Below are 16,760 nucleotides of genomic sequence, written 5' to 3' on the forward strand. Positions count from 1 at the left end.
AACTTCTGTCCCTTAATTCTGAAGTCGTGTCCTCTTGTTTGAATCTTCCCTATTCTCAAAGGGAAAAGCTTGTTCACATCAACTCTGTCTATCCCTCTCATCATTTTAAAGACCTCTATCAGGTCCCCCCTTAACCTTCTGCGCTCCAGAGAATAAAGACCTAACTTATTCAACCTATCTCTGTAACTTAGTTTTTGAAACCCAGGCAACATTCTAGTAAATCTCCTCTGTACTCTCTCTATTTTGTTGACATCCTTCCTATAATTGGGCGACCAAAATTGTACACCATACTCCAGATTTGGTCTCACCAATGCCTTGTACAATTTTAACATTACATCCCAGCTAATGAAATTCTTACTTACAGCAGCCTTTCGGCCTGCAAACACAAAACACATAGTCTATAAAGAATGAAATTTGAATAAATATAAAAGCAAAATAAATGGAAAAAAGTCTCCTAACTTTCTTTGTGCAGACAGTTGATAGAATTTCCAGGTCGAGATTAGCGTTGTGTTCAAGAGCCAGAACCTGATATTGGCTGCCTTTTTGAGACAGCACCTTCTATAGAACCCTTCAATGGCGGGGAGGTCAGTAGCTGTGATACACCAGGCAGTGTCAACCTCTCTCATTAATCTCCTTCACTCCTTGGCATCGAGTATCTGAACCAGGCCATGATGCAACCAGTCAATATGCTCCATGTAGTAGAAATGATAGCGAGTATTCGTCACATCCTGAATCTCCTCAATCTTCCAGGGCAGTAGAGGCGTTCGAGACCGCGATGCCTCTGTCCCACTTAGGAAACCTGAACGGAAACCTCTGGAGACTTTGTGCCCCACCCAAGGTTTCCATGCGGTTCCCGGAGGTTTTTGTCAGTCTCCCTACCTGCTTCCACTGCCTGCAACCTCCGGCAACCACCTGCAACCTCCGGGAACCGCACGGAAACCTTGGGTGGGGCGCAAAGTCTCCAGATGTTTCCGTTCAGATTTCCCAAGTGGGACAGGGGCCTCTAGAATTTAGAAGATTGAGAGGGGATCTTATAGAAACTTACAAAATTCTTAAGGAGTTGGACAGGCTAGATGCAGGTAGATTGTTCCCGATGTTAGGGAAGTCCAGGACAAGGGGTCACAGCTTAAGGATAAAGGGGAAATCCTTTAAAACCGAGATGAGAAGAACTTTTTTCACGCAGAGAGTGGTGAATCTCTGGAACTCTCTGCCACAGAGGGTAGTTGAGGCCAGTTCATTGGCTATATTTAAGAGGGAGTTAGATGTGGCCCTTGTGGCTAAGGGGATCAGGGGGTATGGAGAGAAGGCAGGTACGGGACACTGAGTTGGATGATCAGCCATGATCATATTGAATGGCGGTGCAGGCTCGAAGGGCCGAATGGCCTACTCCTGCACCTAATTTCTATGTTTCTATGTTTCTATGTTTAAGGAACTGCAGACACAGGAATCTGACGAGAAACACAATTGCTCTAGTAACTCAGTGGGTTAAGGTATCATCTCTGGTGGACATTGATAGATGACGTTATGGGTTGGGACCCTTCATCCCAAGAAGTTGAGGTGTTTAGAGGCTTTCTGTGTGATTACATCAAGGTGCTGGGCCCAGGACAGATCTTCAAATATACACACCAGCTTAAAGTTCTTGAGTTTCTCCACTGCTGACCCTTGATCCATGTAATCAGTTTAGGGGTCCCTGTGCAGCTTGATGTGTGTATGGGACAATACCTAATCTTGATCTACTCCAGCTCCAATGCCCATTACTTCCCCTCCACACCCCCCATCCCCATCGCATCTCCCCCTCCCCACATCTCCCCCCCTCCTCCCCACCCCTTCTCCTCCTCTCGCCCCCCTATGACTCCCCTCATCCCTCCTCTCAATTCTCCTCCCCACCATCTCCGCCTATCCACTCCCATCCCCATCCCTCACCCCCCCCCCCCCCCCAACTTGATACACAGCTTAAGGATAAGGGGGAAATCCTTTAGAACCGAGATGAGAAGAACTTTTTTCACACAGAGAGTGGTGAATCTCTGGAACTCTCTGCCACAGACGGTAGTCGAGGCCACAGTTCATTGGCTATATTTAAGAGGGAGTTAGATGTGGCCCTTGTGGCCAGGGGGATCAGAGGGTATGGAGAGAAGGCAGGTACGGGATACTGAGTTGGATGATCAGCCATGATCATATTGAATGGCGAATGGTGCAGGCTCGAAGGGCCGAATGGCCTACTCCTGCACCTAATTTCTATGTTTCTAACTTCCTCTACCCTCCTCTTCTCCTTCTCCCCTCCCTTCATTCCTCCCCACCCCTCCTCTCTCCTCCCTATCCCTGCTCCAACAACGTACCTCCCCGCACTCACCTCCCCTCCTCTCCTCTCCCCTCACCAATCAGTTCAAAGACTATATAACCATATAACCATATAAACAATTACAGCACGGAAACAGGGCCATCTCGGCCCTACAAGTCCATGCCGAACAAATTTTTTTCCCCTTAGTCCCACCTGCCTGCACTCGTACCATAACCCTCCATTCCCTTCTCATCCATATGCCTATCCAATTTATTTTTAAATGATACCAATGAACCTGCCTCCACCACTTCCACTGGGAGCTCATTCCACACCGCCACCACTCTCTGCGTAAGAAGAAGTTCCCCCTCATATTACCCCTAAACTTTCTGTCCCTTAATTCTGAAGTCATGTCCTCTTGTTTGAATCTTCCCTATTCTCAAAGGGAAAAGCTTGTCCACATCAACTCTGTCTATCCCTCTCATCATTTTTAAAGACCTCTATCAGGAGTAGGCCATTCGGCCCTTCGAGCCTGCACCGCCATTCAATATGATCATGGCTGATCATCCAACTCAGTATCCCGTACCTGCCTTCTCTCCATACCCTCTGATCCCCTTGGCCACAAGGGCCACATCTAACTCCCTCTTAAATATAGCCAATGAACTGTGGCCTCAACTACCCTCTGTGGCAGAGAGTTCCAGAGATTCACCACTCTTCTACTTCCTCTACCCTCCTCTTCTCCTTCTCCCCTCCCTTCATTCCTCCCCACCCCTCCTCTCTCCTCCCTATCCCTGCTCCAACGACGTACCTCCCCGCACTCATCCCTCCACTCACCTCCCCTCCTCTCCTCTCCTCTCCCCTCACCAATCAGCTCAAAGACTATATCTAGTCAGGACGTTTTCTTTATTGACATGACTCCCCTCCCCAACGAAATGAGATTGTGTTCCCAGTCGGGACGTTTGGTTTATTGACGCCTCCCTCTCCCTGTCACTGGGGCCCCTTCGTAGGAATTACGAAGTCCAGCCTCAGCTCGCACACATAGATGTTGGTGACCCAGGATAGCAGGGCCAGTCCGGGCATGGGCTCGTCATCCCTGGTCACCTGAAAGCCCTGGGCTAGATAGAGCCGGATGGCGGGCTGCTGGACGGTGGAGGTGTACAGGACACACTCCCGGTAGCCGCTGTCCCGGGCGAACTCCAGCACCCGGCGGGTCAGTCTGCAGCCCAGTCCCAGACCCCGGCATCGCCGGTCCACCGAGAGGCGGAGGAGCTGGCAGCAGCCCGGCTGCCCCTCGGCCTTCTGTGCTGCCACCACCCCTCGCAGCCCACCGTCTCCCCCCTCCTCCTCCACCACCCAGAACCCCGACCCCGGCCTCCCCATGTAAATCCCCTCAATGTCCGCCATGTCCCCCTCCAGCTGCTGCTTCACGTACCCGGCGTATATCAGGCGGCAGGCCAGGTAGAGGAGGGCTAGCAGCGCGGCGACGGGCAGAGCGGCCCAAGCCAGCGGCCAGCCGGCTCCGTAGACGGCGGCCCCGGTAGCCAGGAGCAGACAGGGCGCGGCGGGCGACTGCAGGGCCCGGCGGAATGCCGGCCAAGGGAGATCCAGCAAACCCTCCGAGAAGATCCTGCGGGCCTCCGGTGTGTCTCCGGCCCGGAACGGGCGCACGGTGAAGCGGGGACCCCCTCCAGCCTTGTAGGCGGCAGCCATGGTCCAGGGAGCCGCTGGGAGGTTGTGGAGGAGGTGCTTCGGCCAGAGGAAGGGGAGGTGTCTGGATCTGCAGAGAGAGAGAGAGAGAGAGAAACATCAAGTGAGGCAGAGGTCCCAGGGCTGCCAACTCTCACGCAATTCATATAACCATATAACAATTACAGCACGGAAACAGGCCATCTCGGCCCTACAAGTCCGTGCCGAACAATTTTTCCCCCCTTAGTCCCACCTGCCTGCACTCATACCATAACCCTCCATTCCCTTCTCATCCATATGCCTATCCAATTTATTTTTTTTATTTATTTTTTTTAATTTTATTTTTTTGAAAATGTTTTTTATTGGAGATAGGTACATAATCTATTACATCATTACTGTCTTACATTTTTAAATTGATAATATTGTCGGTTATTATTACATTGTCTCCAATACTTTTTGCCTTTTTCTTCATTTTTTTTAAACTAGATAGAACTAAAGAGATAGATGAAATAGAGGAAGAAAAGAAAGGAAAGAAAAACAAAAACAAAAAAAAACAAAAAAAAAAGAAAAAAGGGGGAAAGAGATAGTTAAAGAAGAATGGAAAAATTTATTAAAATAAAAAACATCGTTCGAGATATGTTCGTACATTTCAGAGTGTAGCATTTCATCCAATCTTTAGCCCGAGTGCTAGTCAGGTTCCTGTGCTGAACTATTCTGACCCTTTAAGTAATCAATAAAAGGAGACCATGTTCCAACGAATAATTCCTGTTTGTCCAACAGGGAAAATCTGATTCTTTCCACGTTTAAGGTCTCCACCTGCCTGCACTCATACCATAATAACCCTCCATTCCCTTTTCATCCAGAATAAAGACCAACTTAGTCAAACTTTTACTGAACTTGAGTTGTGGAAACCCAGCAAACATCTAGTCCTTTAATCCTGCTGTACTCTCCTATATGTTGTGACATCCTTCCTATAATTGGGGCGACCAAAATTGTACACCATCTCCAGACTTTGGTCCATTACTCTCAGATTTGGTTCATGATATAGGTCTTTCAGTTGAGAGGATCGCACGCTAACGCAAAAAGCGGTAAGAATAAATAAAATAGAGGAACATATTACGAAACCTTAGCTCTGCGGCTTAGTTAGAAGTAAACATTGCAACTTCTAGTCAATAACCCGAGAGTACTCTTTGTATTACAATGCTCTCTAAACACACCATTTACATATATCCAATCATCACTCAACCTCACTTTCTCTACACGAACCCCCCCCCCCCCCCCCCCCCACCACATGTCGCCAATCTCCCTGCAGCTTCCCCCTTACCTACCCTACGCCTCTGCAAGGGTAAGTGCCGTGTAGGGGTAAACCAAACTAAACTAAGCTTAATATTGCAGAATGACACAACTGTGTTCTGCGTGCCTTCATTGGACAAGGTAAGGGAGTGCGGTGCCCGACACACTACTCCTGATCACCTGCCACTGTTTAACTAAAGCGATGGGAGTTTATTGATGCGGTAACAACCAGGGTTGGGTTAGTGGGGGCAAAGTGCAAGTGGACTTTCAAAACACATCGACAAATTGCTGCATGACAAACTTACCAAGAAAAGTAAAGTCCACGATATTTGATAGGCATAAATGGACTCTTCACAAACTCCTCACACAGTGGATGTTGCAACAGTACAGCACAGCACCAGGCCTTTTGGCCCACTGTGTCTCTGCTGGCCATCGTGCCAATTTGGGCAGAGCCACTGGTAGAGCTACTGCCTCACGGTGCAGGAAATCACTGTTTGATCATCACCTCGGGTTCTGTCAGTGTGGAGATTGAAAGCTTTCCCTGCCTGCCCCCAGGTGGGATTTCCACTCGGTGCTCCGGTTTCCACCAACACCCCGAAAGATGTGCGGGTTTGTAGGTTGTTTAGCCTCTGTAAATTGCCCCCAGTGTGGATACGAAAGTGGGGTAATATAGAACTAGTGAGCAAGGTGATCGATGGGGTCAGCGTGAACTCTATGGGTCGAAAGGCCTGTTTTCACGCTGTACTTCTAAACTAGGTTTAAATTCAGATTCAGATTCAGATTCAGATTCAATTTTAATTGTCATTGTCAGTGTACAGTACAGAGACAACGAAATGCATTTAGCATCTCCCTTGAAGAGCGACATAGCAAACGATTTGAATAAAAAATAATAAGTGTCCCGGGGGGGGGGTGGTGGTGATTGGCAGCCACCGAGGTACGTTGTTGAGTAGAGTGACAGCCGCCGGAAAGAAGCTGTTCCTCGACCTGCTGGTTCGGCAACGGAGAGACCTGTAGCACCTCCCGGATGGTAGGAGGGTATACAGTCCATGGTTGGGGTGAGAGCAGTCCTTGGCGATGCTGAGCGCCCTCCGCAGACAACGCTTGCTTTGGACAGACTCAATGGAGGGGAGTGTGGAACCGGTGATGCGTTGGGCAATTTTCACCACCCTCTGCAATGCCTTCCGGTCGGAGACAGAGCAGTTGCCATACCATACTGTGATGCAGTTGGTAAGGATGCTCTCGATGGTGCAGCGGTAGAAGTTCACCAGGATCTGAGGAGACAGATGGACCTTCTTCAGTCTCCTCAGGAAGAAGAGACGCTGGTGAGCCTTCTTGATCAGAGTAGAGGTATTGTGGGTCCAAGAGAGGTCATCGGAGATGTTGACTCCCAGGAACCTGAAGCTAGAAACACGTTCCACCTCCGTCCCGTTAATGTGGATGGGGGTGTGCGTGCCGCCTCTGGACTTCCTGAAGTCTACAATGAGCTCCTTGGTCTTCTTGGAGTTAAGGGCCAGGTTGTTGTCAGCGCACCATGTGCACTGTAAAGTGCACAAATGTCGGCCCATGGTCTATATCCCTGCATCACTTGCTTGTTCATGTGACTATGTAAATGCCTCTTAAACGTAGCTATCATATCTGTCTCCATCATCTTCCCATGCAGCGTGTTCCATGACCTCACCACCCTCTCTGCAAAAAATAAATATGGCTTGTAAACTCCTTTAAAAATTTCCCTGCTCACCGTAAAGCTGTGGCCTTCAAAATGTGTATGCAGCGCAGCCCATCGCACAAACCAACCTCCCTTCCATTGAAGAAGGGTCTCGACCCCAAGCAAGTAAACAAGCAAGCAAATGTATCTATATAGCACATTTAATCAACAAGGCAATTCAAAGTGCGTTACACAAAGCATTAAAAGGCAATTAAAAACAGTCACTAAAAAGAATAGAAAATAAAAACATGCTAAAATAGAATAAGACAAGTATAGATACAAGAATACATTTTACAGTGCTGTGTTAGAAATGAATAATTATTTAATTTAATTAAAATTAAAAGCAATTAAAATCAGCGTCAACAGAAAAGTCTTCAGCCCCGATTTGAAAGAACTGAGAGTTAGAAATCTAGAGTCTCCAAATCTGAGGAAGGACATTATTGCCATAGAGGGAGTGCAGAGAAGGTTCACCAGACTGATTCCTGGGATGTCAGGACTGTCTTATGAAGAAAGACTGGATAGACTTGGTTTATACTCTCTAGAATTTAGGAGGTTGAGAGGGGATCTTATAGAAACTTACAAAATTCTTAAGGGGTTGGACAGGCTAGATGCAGGAAGATTGTTCCCGATGTTGGGGAAGTCCAGAACAAGGGGTCACAGCTTAAGGATAAGGGGGAAATCCTTTAAAACTGAGATGAGTAGAACTTTTTTCACACAGAGAGTGGTGAATCTCTGGAACTCTCTGCCACAGAGGGTAGTTGAGGCCAGTTCATTGGCTATATTTAAGAGGGAGTTAGATGTGGCCCTTGTGGCCAAGGGGATCAGAGGGTATGGAGAGAAGGCAGGTACGGGATACTGAGTTGGATGATCAGCCATGATCATATTGAATGGCGGTGCAGGCTCGAAGGGCCGAATGGCCTACTCCTGCACCTAATTTGTGAAATTTTATGAAACATAGAAAATAGATGTAGGAGGAGGCCATTCGGCCCTTCGAGTCAGCACCGTCGTTCATTGTGATCATGGCTGATCGTCCCCTATCAATAACCCGCGCCTGCCTTCTCCCCATATCCCTTGACTCCACTAGCACCTAGAGCTCTATCTAACCCTCTCTTTAATCCATCCAGTGACTTGGCCTCCACTGCCCTCTGTGGCAGGGAATTCCACAAATTCACAACTCTCTGGGTGAAAAGGTTTTTTCTCACCCCAGTCTTAAATGACCTCCCCGTTATTCTAAGACTGCGTGGCCCCTGGTTCTGGACTCGCCCAACATTGGGAACAAGTCTCCTGCATCTAGCTTGTCCAGTCCTTTTATGTTTCTATAAGATCCCCACATCCATTTAAACACCAGTGAATACAAGTCTAGTCTTTTCAATCTTTTCTGATATGACAGTCCCGCCATCCCAGGGATCAATCTCGTGAACCTACCTCAATCACAAGGATATCCTTCCTCAAATTACGAAACCTGCCTTTTACGAATCCTAATGTGGATTAGGAATATGATGGACATAGCACGCCTTGAAGAAATGAGACTCCGACTAATAGATAAATATGACCAATTCTTAAGGAGTTGGTCTCCTTTCATCGACTTTTTGGAATCATGTGATGCAGTGGTACCGTAAGGATTGCAGATTTCAGTTCATGACGCGGATAGATCTACATCTCCGAATACAGATTTGAAAAATTCTATTTTAAGGGGCCTTCTCTTCTATTTCTACTTTCCACTTTCTCTCTTCCTTTTTTATTTTTTATATACACACTTCACGTTTTTCTACTCTCTACCGTCTATTTTTCCACTTTTTCCTCTTTCTATTGTTTTCTTTTTCTTGTCCTGCTTACTTCCTTCTCATAACATAAAACTAGAGGTTGTACATAGAATGGATTACGGTATTACATAGTTGGCACCTAAAATTAGGTTCCACTGTACTGTTTTGTGCTGTATTAACTTCTAATAAAATAAAAAAAAAAAAAAAAAAAAAAAAAAAAATTACGAAACCAAAACTGTACACAATACTCCAGATGTGGTCTCACCAGAGCCCTATACAAGATACAAGATAGTTTTAATTGTCACGTGTGCCTAATGGCACAGTGAAATGAATTTCCACACAGCCATACACTAAAAATCAACAGGACACAACACATCACAGAGTCGACACAAAACATCCCCACACAGCAGAATCAAAGTTCCCCACTGTGTGGGAAGGCACCAAAGTCAGTCAAAGTACAACTGCAGAAAAAGCAGATCGGGATAAATTGTGACAAGGATCTCTGTATCATTCTCCAGCGCTTTGTGTATTAACCAGCGTCTCCAGTTCCTTGTTTCTACAAGTTCCCAGGTTTGCCGCGCCTCTCCTTACAGCTAATAACTCTCTCATCCTAGTGAACTGGAAAGCCTGTGCCCCCTAATGTCCAGCAACGGAAGGAACTGCAGATGCTGTATTGAAACAAAGATAGACACAGAATGCTGGAATAACTCAGCGGGACAGGCAGCATCTCTGGAGAGAAGGAACGGGTGACGTTTCGGGTCGAGACCCTTCTTGGACTGTCCCGCTGAGTTACTCCAGCATTTTGTGTCGAACCTCTAACCCTGTTGTTGAAGGTTCGGTTTCTTGTTTTTAAACTGTTTGAGTCTGGGCTGCCCGGTAACTGGTGAGCAGTTACTGTGAAAATCTGTCATTGGCCGCTTGTATCCGAGTGCCCAATGATTCACTTTCTCTACTTCCGCATTGAGTTGAAATTACATCCCTGAATGTAATCTACGCCATAATGTTAGTGGATAAACATTTGTTCGTTATTCTTATCTGAACTCTTTGCCCCCTTGCCCCCTTGCCCTGCCCGGGGCATTTGGTTTGGGGGAATGTTGCTGCTACTCGGTGCAGTGTGTCTATGCCTTCCCTGGGCATGTTCTGGTAAGTGGAGTTCATTTCCCTAGCCTTCTCAACCCAGCAACCCTGGAGAACAGCAACAGGCCCCATTTCGGGTCGAGACCCTTGTATGAAAAAGTGGAGAGCCAGGTCAAAGGTACACAAAAATGCTGGAGAAACTCAGCGGGTGCAGCAGCATCTATGGAGCGAAGGAAATAGGCAACGTTTCGGGCTGAAACCCTTCTTCAGACCAAAGATCTTATAGCTCTGCTGGGGGATGGGGGGTGGGGGGCGGGAAGGAGAATGGAAAAAGGAGGAGGAGGAGGAGCCCGAGGGCTGAGGGGTGAGAGGGCTGAGGAAGGGGAGGAGACAGCAAGGGCTAACAAAATTGGGAGAATTCAATGTTCATGCCCCCAGGATGCAGACTCCCCAAGCGGAAGATAAGCGGAAGGTAGTTGAGGCCAGTTCATTGACTATATTTAAGAGGGAGTTAGATGTGGCCCTTGTGGCTAAAGGGATCAGGGGGTATGTAGAGAAGGCAGGTACAGGATACTGAGTTGGGATCAGGGGGTATGGAGAGAAGGCAGGTACGGGATACTGAGTTGGATGATCAGCCATGATCACAGTGAATGGCGGTGCAGGCTCGAAGGGCCGAATGGCCTACTCCTGCACCTATTTTCTATGTTTCTAATATGAGGTGCTGTTCCTCCAATTTCCGGTGTTGCTCGCTGTGGCCATGGAGGGGACCCAGGACAGAGATGTCGGATGCGGAATGGGAGGGGGAGTTGAAGTGCTGAGCCACCGGGAGGTCAGCTTGGTTATAGCGGCGAAGCGATCGCCCAGCCTCCGCTTGGTCTCACCGATGTAAATGCGTGGCAGGTAATAAATAGGTCAACCTGAATTTGGGAAAGATATAATCATAGATTTATAGAGTACAAGAGCAGGCCCTATGGCCCACCCTGTCTATAGTGGGGATGCACGTAAGGTCACTGGGTCATAGGGCGTGACGCACGGAGCCGCTCAATCCATCTGGAGGACATCCGTAACTTCTGGTACATGTTATTAATGCAAGAAACGCAAATTTTCCTACCTGTTAAAAACCGCCTAAATGTTGAATTTTTGCGCTGAAAAAAATTGTTCAAGTCGGGGTAAGTGTGAGAGACATGTACCCAACTTTAGAATTCCAAACGTGAAGCGAAATGAAGGTAAAGAGAAGCGAGAACTGAAGGGACAACAACAGCTAAAGTGCTTGGCGAACATTGGCCGTGCAGATATCAGAATTGAAAATATTGGGAATTATCACGTTTGCTCACTGCATTTCATCAGCAGTAAGGCATTTTTGGGGTTTTTTCTTGATTCCTTTGGTATCTAAAAAGTCTCAGACTTATCTAAAAGTGATCAATCTGGCTGCAAATTTTTCTTCAGATGCGTTTTCATTTTGTAAGTAAAAACCCACTTGAGAACCATGGGCCGATTTAAAAAATTTACAGCAAGATTTATCGCTTCTGAAACTTTTTAGATGCCAAAGGAATCAAGAAAAAACACAAATAATGGGCCTTAGTTGATGAAATGCAGTGAGCAAACGGTCAATGTTCGCCAAGCACTCTGGCTGTTGTTATCCCTTCAGCTCTCGCTTCTGTCTACCATCATTTCTCCTCACGTTTGGAATTCTGAAGTAGGCTAAATGTCTCTCACGCTTATCCCGATTTCCATAATTATTTACAACCCAAAAAAATGACAATTTCAGCGGCTTTTAACGGGCCCACTACGCAGGAAACAATGGTCAGTGCCTACCTGCAGTTCATCGTGTGTAATCCACTTGGCGTAGCCTAGCAACAGTACGGGTCATGGGTCGTGACCCGACTACCGTGAAACCTCCCTATGCTGTTTATTGTGTTCCCATCTTTACTAGAGTCATACAGCAAGGAAACGGACCCTTCGGCGTAACTCCTTCATTCCCAGAAGCTGCCCCATCTAAGTTAGTCCCACTTATAATAACCATATAACCATATAACAATTACAGCACGGAAACAGGCCATCTCGACCCTTCTAGTCCGTGCCGAACACATAATCTCCCCTAGTCCCATATACCTGCGCTCAGACCATAACCCTCCATTCCCTTCCCATCCATATAACTATCCAATTTATTTTTAAATGATAAAAACGAACCTGCCTCCACCACCTTCACTGGAAGCTCATTCCACACAGCTACCACTCTCTGAGTAAAGAAGTTCCCCCTCATATTACCTCTAAACTTTAGTCCCTTAATTCTCATGTCATGTCCCCTTGTTTGAATCTTCCCTACTCTCAGTGGGAAAAGCTTTTCCACGTCAACTCTGTCTATCCCTCTCATCATTTTAAAAACCTCTATCAAGTCCCCCCTTAACCTTCTGCGCTCCAAAGAATAAAGCCCTAACTTATTCAACCTATCTCTGTAACTTAGTTGCTGAAACCCAGGCAACATTCTAGTAAATCTCCTCTGTACTCTCTCTATTTTGTTGACATCCTTCCTATAATTAGGCGACCAAAATTGTACACCATACTCCAGAATTGGCCTCACCAATGCCTTGTACAATTTTAACATCACATCCCAACTTGCCATGTTTGTCCCACATCCCTTTAAAATGTTCCTCCCCAAGTACCTGACCAAGTATCTTTTAAATGCAGTTACCATGCCTGCCTCGATTACCTCCTCCGGCAGCTGGTTCTATATACTACCACCCTCTGAGTGAAAAAGATAGCCCTCAAGTCCGTATTAAAAATACCCCTTCTCACCTTGAACATATATCCTCTTTTTGATTCCCCTACCCTCAGTAAAAAAACTCTACGTGCATTATGTCTATTCCCCTCGTGATTTTATGCACTCCATAAGATCAGCCCTCAGCCTGCAATCTGAACAATAAATTAGAAAATGTTGCAAGTACCCGGAGTCATACTGCATGGAAACAGGATGTTTGGCCCAACTTGCCCAAGGCGACCAACATGCACCATCTTCACTAGTCCTACCTTCCTGCGTTTGGCCAATATCCCTCTGAACCTTTCCTATCCGTGTACCTGTCCAAAAGTCTTTTACATGTTGTTATAGTACCTGCCTCAAATACCTCTTTTGGAAGCTTGTTCCATATAGCCATCACCTTCTGCATGAAAATGTTGCCCCTCAGATTCCTACAAGCACGGTGGCGCAGAGCTGCTGCTTTACAGCACCAGAGACATTGATTCAATCCTGACTATGGGTGCTGTCTGTATGCAGTTTGTACATTTTCACCGTGACCGTGTGGGGTTTTTCGGGAGCTCTGGTTTCCTCTCACATCCCAAAGACATACAGGCTTGTGTGTGTTAATTGGCTTTGGCACCAATTGTAAATTGTCCCTAGTGTGTAGATAGTGCTAGTGTACTCTCTAGAATTTAGGAGATTGAGAGGGGATCTTATAGAAACTTACAAAATTCTTAAGGGGTTGGACAGGCTAGATGCAGGAAGATTGTTCCCGATGTTAGGGAAGTCCAGGACAAGGGGTCACAGCTTAAGGATAAGGGGGAAATCCTTTAAAACCGAGATGAGAAGAACTTTTTTTCACACAGAGAGTGGTGAATCTCTGGAACTCTCTGCCACAGAGGGTAGTTGAGGCCAGTTCATTGGCTATATTTAAGAGGGAGTTGGATGTGGCCCTTGTGGCTAGGGGGATCAGGGGGTATGGAGAGAAGGCAGGTACGGGATACTGAGTTGGATGATCAGCCATGATCATATTGAATGGCGGTGCAGGCTCGAAGGGCCGAATGGCCTACTCCTGCACCTAGTTTCTATGTCTATGTTTCTATGTGTATGTTGATCGCTGGTCGGCACGGACTCGATGGGCCGAAGGGTCAGTTCCCACTCTGTATCTCTAACCTAAACTAAATTAATCTAAAAAAATTATTCCCCCTCTCACCTGACACCTATGAACTCCTGATTTCCTGATTCCTATACTCTGGGTAAAGAATCTGTGCATTCACCCCATCTATTCCCCTCATGATCTAGTGCCCCTCTTTAAGATCACCCCTCAACCTCCTGTGCTAACCCTAACCCTAACTCTAAAGTCCAACCTCTCCATGTAGCTCAGCCCCTCAAGTCTGAGCAACATCCTCGTAAACCTTCTCTGTGGTCTTTAGAACTTAACGACATCCTTCCTATAGCAGGGTGACCAAAAGTGACCAGCCAAACTCCAAATATATCCTCTCCAACGCCTTATAGAAACATAGAAATTAGGTGCAGGAGTAGGCCATTCGGCCCTTTGAGCCTGCACCGCCATTCAATATGATCATGGCTGATCATCCAACTCAGTATCCCGTACCTGCCTTCTCTCCATACCCCCTGATCCCCTTAGCCACAAGGGCCACATCTAACTCCCTCTTAAATATAGCCAATGAACTGGCCTCAACTACTCTCTGTGGCAGAGAGTTCCAGAGATTCACCACTCTCTCTGTGTGAAAAAAGTTCTTCTCATCTCGGTTTTAAAGGATTTCCCCCTTATCCTTAAGCTGTGACCCCTTGTCCTGGACTTCCCTAACATCGGGAACAATCTTCCTGCATCTAGCCTGTCCAACCCCTTAAGAATTTTGTAAGTTTCTATAAGATCCCCTCTCAATCTTCTAAATTCTAGAGAGTATAAACCAAGTCTATCCAGTCTTTCTTCATAAGACAGTCCTGACATCCCAGGAATCAGTCTGGTGAACCATCTCTGCACTATGGCAATAATGTCCTTCCTCAGATTTGGAGACCAAAACTGTACGCAATACTCCAGGTGTGGTCTCACCAAGACCCTGTACAACTGCAGTAGAACCTCTCTGCTCCTATACTCAAATCCTTTTGCAATGAAAGCTAACATACCATTCGCTTTCTTTACTGCCTGCTGCACCTGCATGCCTACCTTCAATGACTGGTGTACCATGACACCCAGGTCTCGCTGCATCTCCCCCTTTCCCAATCGGCCACCATTTAGATAATAGTCTGCTTTCCCGTTTTTGCATCCTCGATGAATCCTCGATGAAGTACTTGCTCCTTATTTTAAACCTACGCCTCCTTATTTAGAGTCTTCATTATGGGGAAACGTTTCTTACTCTCAATCCTATCTACGCCTCTCATAATGTTGTACGCCTCCATTAGGGTTCCCCCTTCACATTCCACTGCTCCAAGGAAAACAAACCCAGCCTCTCTGGACTCTCCTCACAACAGCTTCATCCCAGGCAACATCCCGATGAATCTCCTCAGTGCTTTCTCTAATGTAGCCACATATTCCAGTAGTGTGGAGACTATAGTCCCTGTCCCACTTAGGAAACCTGAATGGAAACCTCTGGAGACTTTGCGCCCCACCCAAGGTTTCCGAGCGGTTCCCAGAGGTTTTTGTCAGTCTCCCTACCTGCTTCCACTACCTGCAACCTCCGGCAACCACCTGCAACCTCCGGGACCGCACGGAAACCTTGGGTGGGGCGCAAAATCTCCAGAGGTTTCTGTTCAGGTTTCCTAAGTGGGACAGGGGCATAAACCTGAACGGAAACCATATAACCATATAACAATTACAGCACGGAAACAGGCCATCTCGACCCTTCTAGTCCGTGCCGAACACATAATCTCCCCTAGTCCCATATACCTGCGCTCAGACCATAACCCTCCATTCCCTTCCCATCCATATAACTATCCAATTTATTTTTAATTGATAAAAACGAACCTGCTTCCACCACCTTCACTGGAAGCTCATTCCACACAGCTACCACTCTCTGAGTAAAGAAGTTCCCCCTCATGTTACCCCTAAACTTCAGTCCTTTAATTCTCATGTCATGTCCCCTTGTTTGAATCTTCCCTACTCTCAGTGGGAAAAGCTTTTCCACGTCAACTCTGTCTATCCCTCTCATAATTTTAAAAACCTCTATCAAGTCCCCCCTTAACCTTCTGCGCTCCAAAGAATAAAACCCTAACTTGTTCAACCTTTCTCTGTAACTTAGTTGCTGAAACCCAGGCAACATTCTAGTAAATCTCCTCTGTACTCTCTCTATTTTGTTGACATCCTTCCTATAATTAGGCGACCAACATTGTACACCATACTCCGGAATTGGCCTCACCAATGCCTTGTACAAATTTAACATTACATCCCAACTTCTATACTCAATGCTCTGATTTATAAAGGCCAGCACACCAAAAGCTTTCTTTACCACCCTATCTACATGAGATTCCACTTTCAGGGAACTGTGCACAGTTATTCCCAGATCCCTCTGTTCACCTACATTCTTCAATTCCCTACCATTTACCATGTAAAACCTGTGGAGATTTACATTTTCACCTCTCTGTTTTAATAATTTTCTTCCAATGGAGATGGAGTCGAAGCAGGGTCCCGACCTGAAACGTCGCCTGCCCCCCACAGATACTGCCTGGCCCACTGAGTTACTCCAGCATTTTGTGTTTTGCTCAGGATTCCAGCCTCTGCAGTTCCTTGTGTCTCCATTGAGATGAAGGCGTTCATTTCTTGAACTTTCTCTGCCCGTTCGGTTGGATAAACTTGGATTGTGTTCTCCGAAACATTGGAGGTTGAAGGGAGGTAGATGAAATCATGATCCTTAGACAGGGTAGATAGACACAGAACCTTCTTCCCAGAGTTAAAATATCCAATATTAGAGGGCATAGCTATAAGGTGAGAGGGGGAAAGATTAATGAAGATAGGCTGGGTAAGATTTTTACACAGAGAGTGGTAGGTGCCGGGAACGCACTGTTAGTGGTGGTGGTGGAGGCAAATATGATAGTGCCATTTAAGAGGCTTTTAGGTAGGCACTTGTAAGTGAAAATAATAGAGGGATATGCCCCATGTACAGGTAGATTAGATCAGTTTAACTTGGCATCAGGTTTGGCACAAACATTGTGAGTCCAAGGGCCTGGTCCTGTAATGTACTATTCTATGTTCCATGTTTGTTTAGT

General features: G+C 46.6%; 2 protein-coding genes across 5 annotated transcripts in view; one reads left to right on the forward strand and one right to left on the reverse strand.

Moving 5' to 3' along the window:
* Positions 1 to 3,165: 3,165 nt before the first annotated feature.
* Positions 3,166 to 4,150, reverse strand: LOC129715937 (N-acetylaspartate synthetase-like). The gene has a single exon (XM_055665829.1). The coding sequence runs from the start codon at positions 3,983 to 3,985 to the stop codon at positions 3,263 to 3,265; it is 723 nt and encodes a 240-aa protein (XP_055521804.1). The 5' UTR covers positions 3,986 to 4,150; the 3' UTR covers positions 3,166 to 3,262.
* A 5,541-nt stretch (positions 4,151 to 9,691) lies between these two features.
* The window catches only part of LOC129715938 (class I histocompatibility antigen, F10 alpha chain-like), a 49,853-nt gene continuing 42,784 nt past the window's right edge, over positions 9,692 to 16,760 (forward strand). For 3 of the 4 annotated variants that reach the window (XR_008726572.1, XR_008726571.1, XM_055665831.1), the window contains exon 1: positions 9,694 to 9,865. Coding sequence is in view for 2 of the 4 variants with exons in the window: in XM_055665831.1 (XP_055521806.1) it covers positions 9,814 to 9,865 (52 nt within the window). In the remaining 2 variants the exon portion in view is untranslated. Of the gene's footprint in view, positions 9,866 to 16,760 lie in introns of all 4 variants that reach the window. The other variant, XM_055665832.1, reaches the window with a different exon arrangement.

Source organism: Leucoraja erinacea, unplaced genomic scaffold, assembly GCF_028641065.1.
Source record: "Leucoraja erinacea ecotype New England unplaced genomic scaffold, Leri_hhj_1 Leri_152S, whole genome shotgun sequence".
NCBI lineage: Eukaryota > Metazoa > Chordata > Chondrichthyes > Rajiformes > Rajidae > Leucoraja > Leucoraja erinaceus.